Source organism: Olea europaea, chromosome 10 (genome assembly GCF_002742605.1).
Source record: "Olea europaea var. sylvestris chromosome 10, O_europaea_v1, whole genome shotgun sequence".
In the NCBI taxonomy this organism is placed as follows: domain Eukaryota; kingdom Viridiplantae; phylum Streptophyta; class Magnoliopsida; order Lamiales; family Oleaceae; genus Olea; species Olea europaea.
The window spans coordinates 1,964,495-1,976,387 of record NC_036246.1 but is presented as its reverse complement, the minus strand read 5'-3'; the positions used below and the strand labels follow the sequence as shown (position 1 = coordinate 1,976,387).

The window sequence follows — 11,893 nt, the reverse complement described above, 5'->3', positions numbered from 1 at the left end:
CAGGGGGAGAAGTCTCAACATGAATAAACCATCCACCATGTTGGGAAGCATCGTCACCTCGGAGGAGAGGTTGGTATCCCATCTCTCAGCCACCTCTATTGAACTCTGAGATGCATGCCACTTGCCTCCCTTTGGCGAGGCTGAATGCCAAGGGAAGAAGTCTCAACATGGATGAACCATCCACCATGTTGGGAAGCGTCGTCACCTCGGAGAAGAGGTCGGCGTCCCATCTCTAGGCCATCTTGCTTGAACTCTGAGGCGCATGCTACTTGCTTCCCTTTGGCGAGGCTGAACGCCAGGAGGAGAAGCCTCAACATGGATGAACCATCCACCATGTTGGGAAGCGTCGTGTCCTCGGAGAAGATGTTAGCATCCCATCTCTGGGCCACCTTGCTTAAAATCTGAGGCTCACGCAACTTGCCTCCCTTTGGCGAGGCTGAAAGTCAAGGGGAAAAGCCTCAACGAGGATTGAACTACTTTACCCATTGATTCACAAGGCTCAACCACTACGGGCTTCACACAACTCAATTAGACCTAGCAATGTTCTCAGTTCAGCTGGAAGACGGTCCAATCTTAAGATCTATTCAGTCATTAAGCTTAAGTATAATTTACTTGCTTAAGTCCAATATCAGTCATGGTTCATGTGGCTTACGTACAATTTACTTGCTTAAGTGATTGGAGTTGGGATATCAAGTCAAGGTTATTTAATTCTTCAATCAATCGTAAGTTTAATTACTTAACGAGGTCAATGCACTTGGAAGAAGAACAACGTTGAATGAAAAAGATTATGGCTTGAGGCCAGTACATCGAAATTAACTGAAAAGTAAACTATCCTAAGCCTCGGATGATGCGAAGGTGCCTCGACAGCAGGAGCCTCCGCAGCTTGAGCATCAAAACTCCCTTATTCTGCCTCCGCTACTTCATCCCCAACCACTTCATCAGCTGGGGTCTGAGGCACTTCATCCACAAACTCTGACCTCAGCAGTGATAGGTCTTGGTTTCGGAAGAGTTCCTCAGCCCTCTCCATCATTTCGGCGTAAGCAAAATTCCTCCAGTAGACGCTGAAACTCTTGTACTCCTCAGTGTTGTGGAAGTTGGCAATTTAGTCATTGATTGACTTCTCCCTCACCACATTGGCCTCATCCTTTACCTTGGCCAATTCATCCACATACCACTTTATTTGGCCCTCCAAGAATTTGTAGGCGTCTTGGGCCCCAGCCAGCTGCAGATTGGCCTTCTCTAAGGCCTCAGTAGTCACCTTTTGGTGGTCATTGGAGACCTCCACTTTCTTTGTAAGGGAAGTCACTTTGCACTGGGACTCATAGACCTCCTTCTTTAAAGCCTCGATTTGGGTCAAAGCAGACTCTAGCTTGGCCGCATCTTCAATTTTTTGGGTCCTCGCTTCCTCTGCCTCAGCCTTGGCCTTCTTTAGCTCCTCTACAAGGGAGGTCACCTTCTTCTCCGAGGATTGGGTCCTCGTCTGAAGATCAGTAAGGGCCTCCCTGCACTCCAATGCTAGGCCAAAGGTCCTCACACTTTGGCTCACAAGGGCCCTCGTAAAGTCCACCACGTCGTAGGAAGAGGTGTGCAACTGCCACCGGTCCATCCAGAATTTGTAGAAGCTCTCCGCAGCGCTTCGGATCTCAGCTAGCAGAGCCTCCACCAACACCGGGGCCAGGACCTCCTCCCTCCCAGTAAGGAAGTTTGGAGATTTTCCTTGCACTCTTGCGGGCCTCTGTTGGGCAGCTTCTTCCTCTGCCCTCTCTGTCGCCCTCCTCGTAGTAGCCTCCTCAGCCTCGGCGTGCCGTACCATTTCAATCTTCACCGCTTTTGAGGCAGCCTCCAGAAGCTTCGGCTGAGGGGCTTCTTTTCGTTCGTGGGACACAGAGGTCCCAAACTTCCCAGATGAGCTGGTGACGTGCACCAGCTTCCTCTTCTTCTGCTCCTTAGGGACCTTCTCCTTTTTCCGAGGCTATTTGGCCTTCTCCAGCCTCTGAGGGGTCCCCTCCTCAGTAGCCCTGGAATTGCTATCTTGGGAGAGTCGCTTCACCCTCTGTCGGACTTCCCTTGCACCATTGACCGCGGCTTTAGGGGCCTCGCCATCACATTGGATGTTGCCCTAAGAATAGAGGCCATGTTTGGGGCGGGTATTCCCTCCTCTTGAACTTTTCTGCAAAGCATGTCAGTACGTCAACATCCAAAAAAAAGCAAGAAATACACAAGTATACAAGCCTCTTACCTTTGGAGGCCATCAATTCAAAGTCAGTGAAGTAGCGACTTCGATCGATGAGGTGGTTGAAGTGCCGAAGTTTTAGAGATCTCTTGTAAATGTCCTCTATCACTTCAAACTCCTCCTTGCTCAACTCGAACCTCGTACTACTATCTATACAACAAGCCTAAATAGTTAGAAAAATAAAATTTTGAATACAGAATGTAAACTACTTAGGTTGGGAGACTCTCGAGCTTCATTGTATTAGGTCGGTACTGTACAAGCCAAGGCTGTGTCCCCCTCCACTGCCTACCACTTGCCGCTTACCCAGAACTACGATTCCTTCCACCCCTTGATGGAAGAAGGCAGCACCACCACAAATGGTGCGTGATCCTCCCAAGGAGTTAAGTAATACCACACCCTTGACTCCTTACCTATCACCCTAGGCGGGAACATGGTCATGAAGATGTGGAGAGGCATGTCCTCCCCAAGAGACACCTCCTTCCACAAAAAGTACGAGCCAACCAACTGGCTCCACCCATTTGGCAGAACTTGGGTCAACGACAACATAAAGTTCCTTAGCACCGCCCTAAAGAAGGGGTGCAGATGGAGATGCATACCTGCCTTAAACAGGTATTCATTAATCGCCATGCATCCAGGCCTCGGATTGCAGGCGCGCTCAGGAGCCTCAGGCACCAACATTTCGACATAATGAGGTACACAGTACCTCTCCCTAATCTTCCCCAGCCTCTTCAAGGTCATATTTGAAGGCACTCTGGACTCCCTCCACTCCTCACTATTATCTACTGGCTCATCGATCATAGCATATTGCTCGACCTCGGGGTCCTCTTTGTGACTCGCCCCCTCGTCGAATGATGCAACAGTTACTAATTTCCTACCTGAAAATAGAAAATCCCTATGGGAAATGACTACGCAAACGGAGTAACATCGGAAAACGAGAAGATCGACAATTTGGACGTCGAAAAACTTGAGCTTTTTAAGAAGAAATCAGATTGAAAAGGTTGAAAATCCAGAAAAATAGGGGTATCTTGCCTTTTATAAAGGGCCAAGACGAACTCCAGCCGTCTGATCAAAGCCCATTGAATCTGAAACCTTCATTCTAAATCAGATTCAAGGCGAGAATTCAAACGATTTTTCAAACCTACGGTTCAGATTCAAGCGTGTCTTCCACGCACCTCCCCAAATGCGTCTGCTTCTAGACGCTCTAGCTATGCTCATAATTACGACTTTAATTCGACGACAGCAGACGCCTTGGAAGTTGAACGGTCCAGCCACCGTTCCTCGAAAATATGAGTAAACATCAAGTCATTGGCACAATTATCGAGGAACAATCATTACCAATGAGCATCAGAATTCAGCCTCCATAAGCCTCGCAGGTTCGATTTCTCGACCATCTCGGCTTCCTCATCACAATTCAGCCATCAAGCCTTACAGGTTCGATTCTCAACTACCTCGACTTTCCCATCACAATTCAGTCTCCACAAACCTCGCAGGTTCGGTTCTCACCCATCTCGGCTTCCTCATCAGAATTCAGTCTCCATAAGCCTCGCAAGTTCGGTTCTCAAACCACCTCGGCTTCATCATTTTTCGTAACAATTTTCATCATTCTTCCACAACGGCACATTTCTAACTCCAACAATGATATAAATATCTATACTTGGATTTGGGGGACTATTATTTGGGATACAAAAATTTCTAAAATTTCTTTCAACCTAACTGGTTGGCCTTACTTCATTAAAGTCCTCGCATTACATAAATGACTATACTTGGACTTGAGGGACTATTGTTACGTGTTTTCACACTTGGACAACCCACCGGGGCCCACAGCCAACTCATGCCGAGCCAAGTGGCATTGAAGCTGAGGTGATTTTCATAGCCGAGGCCCACAAATCGAGGTCCCCAGGAACCTAGGCCCATATATATCGAAGCCCATTTATCATTGCCTCTTGAGGGGTTTCCGAAGCCCATATGCTGAGACCCTTTGAAGGTGGACGAGGCTCTATTGGCCGAAGCTCTGTAGCTGAGGTAGCAGCCTCCGAATTATAAAGCAGCATCTTCCATAGACGTTTCTCCCATGAGATCCTCTGCACAAAGATCTTACTTGAATGATTGATATGACGTTTGTCATGCGTGTAATGTTAAGTCTTGTCACTAGTAGAGGCGGCTCTGCCAATCAATAAATGTATAGCAGGCTAGGTACGACTGATGCCTACAATTTGACATGTAAATTAACCGAATGAGGCCACGTGTACCTCAAACCAAAGGTCACTATCTAACTTGTGACACTATAAATACTCACCCATGTACCCCATACAAAGGATAATGCAATAATCAATATAAGAAACCATACTTTACTCAACTCTCTCTTTCTTATTATCTTGCAACACAAACGAGTTCATATATATTTTGATACACGTTTACAAACATTGATTGGTAATTATTGTACGATCAGTCAACGAATATCCCGCCGGATTCCGAACGTTCTCTTTCCGCGCCGTTGAGCGACTCTCACGCTCTCGATCTGTTCGTTTTAGACCGTCCGCATGTCTTAACTTGTTGGACTTTCACTCACGTGTGCATGGGTGGGTCCGACATCTGTTGGCAAAACTTTTTGGAATTAAAAGGTCCAATTTGGAATATCGAAGTTGATCCTTGTCCTTTTCCGTGAGAGTATCGAAACCATATATTTATTTGCCAAAATTGATGAATGGATGAATGAGAAATTGGAGCTCAAAGATGACCATTGAAAGATAGTTATGTGGGAAAAATTGAAATTAGTTCCACATAGGAAAAATATGAAAGCAAGAACCACTTTAAATATGGTTGCACATTGGAAATGTGTAATTATGTGTAGCATAGAGGCTCTCTCCGCATGCGCGAGTAGGGGGTGCAAATCTCGGACCGAAATTGCCTTCAGACCTTGAATTTGTGTGCGGACACGACCTGCGTACACAAATATCAGACCGAACGGAGCAAAAATTGGCCCCTCCGGAGAGCCCACGTTTTACAATTTTCTTTTGTTTGCTTTCTCTACTGACTTTTGAGTTTCTGAAACTTCTAAAACTACCAAAAATTGAAGTGACTCCAATGTTAATTTCCATAGAGTTAATGGCAGATTTATGCTATATTAAATCTCAAGTTTTCTAGCAATAAATGAAAAATCTCACCAGGAAAACAAACGAAATTCTCTCTGCACGAAAATTCCCAGATTCTGTCGTCGTCTTCTTTCTATCCAGTGAAGTCGTGGTGGTGGTGATACTGTTCAGACAGTAAATGGGTTCGTCGGAGTAGTTTCTGTAGTGCTCAGATTCTGCTGATTTTCCCGTTATATCCTGGGAAATAGACGCTCGGACTAGACCTCAAGCACTTACGATGAGGGGGCGAATCTGTTTTAAGGAAACTATGTTCGCACTGACCTCGGGTTGAAAATTTATTTGCTATTTATTTAGTTTACATTTTATTCTTACAAATTTATTTATTTAGTGATTTACATGTCTCATAGATTGTTTGTTAAATTTATGTTAGAAATAGATTTTTAAAAGGAAAAAAAAAGGTAAAATAAAATAAAATACACATTTTTTTTTAATTTGTTAATGTGTGAAAAATAGATTTCACATATACGGTATTTCTATTTATAAGTGAAAAAATTTGTGTTATTTTAGTTAGTGTATGAATAAAAACACTTTATGCAAATTTTGTGCAAATACGATGAGGTTCGCCTGCAAATGCAGTGAGCTACAATATACGGTGAGCTTTCTGCAAATAAGGTAGGTAGCATATACGGTAAGGTGCAAATACGGTAAGTTGTTTGGCATATACGATAAGCTGCCAAATACGGTAAGCTGTCTGGCATATACGGTAAGTTGCCATATACGGTGAATTGAATTGCGAAACACGGTAAGCAATTGTCAAATACGGTAAGCGTGAATCCGATGTCTAAATCACATATATAGTATATGAGAACTCGATTTCACTCCCTACACTACCAAATAAATTTACCAACACTATGCACGTAAGTAGCATTTAGTAGATATACTGAACATACAGATTCTTGAAATTTGGTTTTGGATATTCTTCAATGTTCTGACCATTCACGGAATGAGAGAAGCTTTACTTAAATTATGTTCAAGTGCATTTTGTTTATATGATCGTGCAGCACATATACTTAGGCTTTAGTTATAGATCTATTAGAATAGAAACAAAAAATATTCCTTTCATCATACTCTCCTTGATTGATTCTTCCTTTTCGGCCTTGCACTTTTTTCTTCTGAGACTTAAAATATTTTGGATTAAAAGTAGCCAAACAAAAGCAGCTTTTAATTTGACTTTTAAGACCAGTCTCGTGGGTTACTGAAATTTCATAACGTAAATTAACATTGGCATTGTCGAACATGAATTAAAGTCATAGCTGCTTTCGGCTTATTTTGACTGTAAACAAGTGAAATGGGAAGCTATAATTTTCCTGATTATTAAATTTTAAGTGTAAACCTTGATCAACATTGCTTATGCTAGATCGTGTGAACTGATGATTGGGCAAGAGCCCAAGTTTTGTTCCTCGTGTATTTCGTGCATTCTAGTCGTGGAAAATGATCTTCGTGTCATCACTGAAATATCAGCGTGCGTGCTTTTGATCATTATCTTTGTCATGCTTCAAACTTAGGCTATAAATAAGAGTCTGTTTGGACCCAATTTTTTCACCAAAAAATTGATTTTTTTACCGTTATTTCACTATCTAGTCATCATATTTGACTTTTTCTTTCACAGGTAGACCCCACTTTTCTCCTAACGGTCAAAAAATCAATTCTCAAAATCACTCCCAAACAAACTCATGGAAAATTGTGTTTTCATCTACCATCTATAGAGATGTACCAAAATACTTGATAAATATTTGACATCTAGGAGCTACTAAAGCTGTAAAAACAGTATAAAATGCTCGATTTTGTGCAAGAGATGAAGAATAATTCCAATGAAAGAATTATTTTCACCAATTTGGTTTCCGTGCGTTTTGTCTCTGTCGTTGGTCTGGTCAAGTTTTTCACATTCCCATCGGCCCCCCACTTTTCTTCTTCAAGACCATTCCGTGAACCGTATCATCATAGTCCAGTCTAGTCAAATTTCCTATCACTTCATTATTTCACTGTCTTGCCCTTCCTTAGACACACACATAAATCTTTTTTGACTTTGTTGTCTGTGGGCATTTTTAGGATGATGCATACTCGATATACTTAAATATGTAAATTTGGATCTGAAACCATCAATACGAACGTTAAAATTGCATTCAACTTTTACCTTGCTTAAACTTGGAGGACAAAACTCAGCACTTATTTGATTCCTTTATAATTTTAATACGTTTTTCTATCTTTTCTTTTCAATCATACATTCTTCAATAAAATAATATTACACATAAATTAAAAAAAAACTTTTTTTTTCTTCTTTAGCTGCACATTTTTTGAAAAATGAGATTATTCAAGAATATACATTGAATGCTGAAATTATGCATCTCCTAAAAATTGCCATTTCAAAATATATTTTACACAAATTTAACATTATAATGGTTGCCAAACATACCAATTCATCTGAAAGTTATTTCTTATTTAAACGTCAAATCGATTCAATCAAATGGAGACCCAAATTTCAACATTTAATCATTTACCGAGATCAGTGTTCATAAAAGTCACATGATGAAAGTAAGAAACTAAATATGACTTCTCTAAACGTCCGTCTTCTTATAAGCTCCAAAATAAGGGGAGATATTAGGGTCCTAAACACGTATTGCATCGAAAATTTAATGAAATAACAAAGCGAGTAGAAAGAATAATGATATATAGCACAATTGATGTTAGAGCACTAGTTTATGTAACTATATTTTATAAATTTAATTAAATGAGTTATGTAATTTCGTTTTTAAATGAATTTATTATTTAATGTTTCGTTAATTGATGCTTAACACTAACAATGATGAATAGCCTCACTATAGTAGAAAAAGAGATTCATATAGGCAGCCTCGATTTACTAGTGGATATGTTGTTTTGCTGCCTAGTGTACTAATTTGGCCAAAATCAGTACGAGTAAAACAGAAAAATATTTCACCATGAGGCTTTCTATATTAAAATAAAGAGAAAATTGCAGCAGAAGTCCAAAACCTTTGAAATATTGGCAAACTTTTCCTAAATCTTTGATTTGTTGCAACCGTTACACCTAACAATTCCAAACGTTGCAGGTGAAACCCTTTTGGACGGTTTCCATCCACAATTCAGTTAGTTGGCCAAAAATTTATTTTAGACCACATTTTTATTATATTAAAAGGGGTAAAAGAGTAAATTTTCATTTCTCACATTAAATAATAATTAAATTAAAAAATAAAAACACACACGCCCCCTTTGTCTTCTTTCTCTCATCCCTTACCCATCCCACGCCCAACTCAAACCCAAAAACCAAGACCAATCATCGCCATCGCCACCTCCACCTCAATCAAGAGTCCTGGGCCTAATTGTTTTATTTATCCTCTCTAACATATCTTGTGGCATGCCGCATTAAAAGGTGAAGATGGCTGGAATTGTTCTACGTATGGGATCTAATTTTTTCGACCAATAAAAAAACCTCAAGAATATTTACTAACAACATTTTTATACAGTAGGTATATCTCATCCGAGTCATCTCTCACATTTTCTTTTAATAATAGGTAGTGGAGGGGCTGGAATTGTTCTTCCAGAAAAAGAACAGGTGCTTGCAATAAAAAAAGGTGATGCCATTACACTTCATTTTGGTGTAGTCACCTGGTGGTACAATAATCAGGACATTGAACTTGTCATTTGGTTCCTTGGTGATACCAAAACAGCCCACAAAGCTGGTTCATTTACCGACTTCTTTTTAACAGGTTGAAACGGACTTCAAAAGGCTCGAGCCTAGGGCAGAGCACCACAATGGAATGGCACTAAATTGTGAGGAAGCTCCATTGGATGTGGACTTTAAGAATGGGGAAAGGTTGTTGTTTTGAAAACAAAGAATTTGCCATTGGTTGGTGAGGTTGGACTTGGGGCTGATCTTGCGAGGTTGAACGGAAGTGCTATGTGTTCTCCAGGCTTTTCTTGTGATTTTGCTTTGTAGGCCACTTACATTTTAGGGGCTCTGGCCGTGCTCAGGTTGTCCCTAATTTCAATCAAGAGGCTCGGGGCTCTTGAATGAGGTGGAGGTGAAGGTGGCGGCGGCGGCGGTTGGTGTGGGTTTTGGGTGGGGGCGGGAGGAAGAAGACAGAGGGGGCGTGTGTGTTTTTATTTTTTAATTTAATATTTATTTAATGTGAGAAATGAAAATTTACTTTTTTATCCCTTTTTAATATAATAAAAATGTTGTCAAATTTAAATTTTTGGTCAATTGACGGAATTGTGGATGGAAACCGTTCAAAAAGGCTGCACCTACAACTTTTGAAAAGGTTAGGAGTGATGACTGTAACAAATCAAAGGTTTGGGAAAGTCTGCTAATATTTTAAAATTTTGGGGCTTCTGGTACAATTTTCCCTAAAATAAATAAACAGTTTGAGATACCAAAGCAAGCACTAAAGCAACTGACGATTTTTCTATCTCTCAAACTGAGTCTGAGTGTTTTCAGGTGAGTCTATTTTCTGTCCTACTTTGCTATAATCTGCCATTTTCATCTGCTCAAAGAAACATCACATTACCAGAAACACTCTCTTACAGTGAAATTCACTTAAATACATGTACTTCTATACTTCTTTGGAATTACAAGAATAATTGCATGGAGAAACACCGAATCTTGTTACATTTTTCAACCCTGTACATAAATGTTGTGCAGGTTTTTTCAAGAAAGTTAATGCGGAACAATATCAGGGGAAAATTCAAAATCAATTAATAAATGAAAGAAATAAGATAAACATTATTTCTTACTAGAAAATTAGTGTGTTAATTTTTTATAAGTTCGTGATACGACTTTTATCTTTTGCTTAATTAGGACTATAATTTCTTTATCATTGATTAGAATAGGAGTTTTAATTATACTAGATTTTATTAGTTTCCTTATTTCAAGTATTAGTAGAAATAGGTAATGATCTTGCTTATAAATATAAATGCTTGATACGCTTTTCAGAATTCAATTTTCTTATTCGATTCTTAATTAATAAAATATTTTAGTTTTCCTGTTTATTGATGGATTCCAAATACTTATCACGTCTATTCAAGTGAAATTCGAGCAAACGAACTAAACACTAATATTATTATTCATGTTTCCGTCCCGCACAAAAAGTGATATAAAATGGAAGAAAACCCATCTCCGGGATCATCAAGAAATGAGGCCATGCGCCGCAACCGCCTCACGGTGGTGGATGACGATGGTGAAGATAAGATTACGTGTACAGGGAAGTCCTGTCAATCTTGTACCGCTGGAGTGATCGCCGACTGTGTCGCAGTCTGTTGCTGCCCATGCGCCGTCGTGAACCTTCTTGTACTGGCGTTTATCACGGTACCGTGGATGGTGGGCCGCAAGTGCTTCGGCATGGCAAAAAGAAACCGGCGGTTAAAGGCGAAGAAGACAGAATGTGAAAGGAATTATAGCGACAGTTTTGGGGACACATTTGGAATTTCTGGAAAGGGACAAGTAACTGGAGGAACAGTATTGGAAATTGTATCACCGGTGGAAGAGCTACCGGACAGCTTCAGCGTGGGGTTTGAGGCTGAAGAAATTTTTCATTTGGGTTTTGGTAGAGTTTCTTTCACTGGAATTCCTTCTGAAACTAAGGGTAATTAAGGAAATATAATTTTTGAGAAATTATTTCTTGCTCAAACATCAATAATTTTTTTTTTTTGGGGATACCGCAATCTTTTATAAATAGTATTTAGTACAGAAATTAAGAATTTTATTCTCACCAAGTTGTTTGTAAATTATGCATTTTGTTTTTGGTTAAATTCTTAATTCGAATTAATTATGCCATTAATTTCACATTTTTATTTTGTCATTATGGCACCAGAAAGAAGAGCTGTTATCAGACAAAGATTTGTTTGTTTGAATTAATTAACGTTTTTATCCAATTTTGTAGCATGTTGTATTTTTCTGTAAAATATCCCGTTAAAAATATAGTAAAATGAAAAACATGTAAATCACCTTTCTCATATGAATAATCAATTGTAAGCGAATAATCAATTGTAAGCTATATGTGTGTCATCAAACACGACAAATACCAAAATTTTATAAATCATAATAGATGGCGCATGAACATATTTTTCTGCAAATTATTCGTATTTGGATGAATTATTAAGTCATGAATCATGAAATTATTAAGTCGTAAAACAAAAAATTATGTGTTTCTGCAACGATGGAACGTTCATACTTTTTATTTTGTAATTATGGCACCAGAAAGAAGAGCTGTTATCAGACAAAGATTTGTTTGTTTGAATTAATTAAGGTTTTTATCCAATTTTGTAGCATGTTGTATTTTTTTTCGGTTGTCATTTAGTGAATCATTCATGTTCATTCCAAGGATAATTTTATGTTGATTAATTTATTTAAGCTTGAAAAACTTTCAACCAAGTAGGTCGGATCCCGTTGACATGCAAAATTTCGTTATGTTGACTAGGAATCCATCGGTGGGCACAAGCAAGCTCAAATTACATAAATAAATCAGCATGTGGACATATAGGGTAGCGAAGAGCG

General features: G+C 39.6%; 1 protein-coding gene across 1 annotated transcript; it reads left to right on the top strand.

The window, feature by feature from the left end:
* The first annotated feature begins 10,498 nt into the window (after window positions 1-10,498).
* On the top strand, window positions 10,499-10,990 carry LOC111400131. Its single transcript, XM_023027570.1, has one exon. It carries the CDS (start codon window positions 10,499-10,501, stop codon window positions 10,988-10,990), a length of 492 nt encoding a protein of 163 aa, XP_022883338.1.
* Window positions 10,991-11,893: the final 903 nt, after the last annotated feature.

Bases quoted from the DNA above. Each gene is read 5' to 3' on its own strand.
- LOC111400131 (XM_023027570.1), top strand. From the start codon at position 10,499: ATGGAAGAAAACCCATCTCCGGGATCATCAAGAAATGAGGCCATGCGC.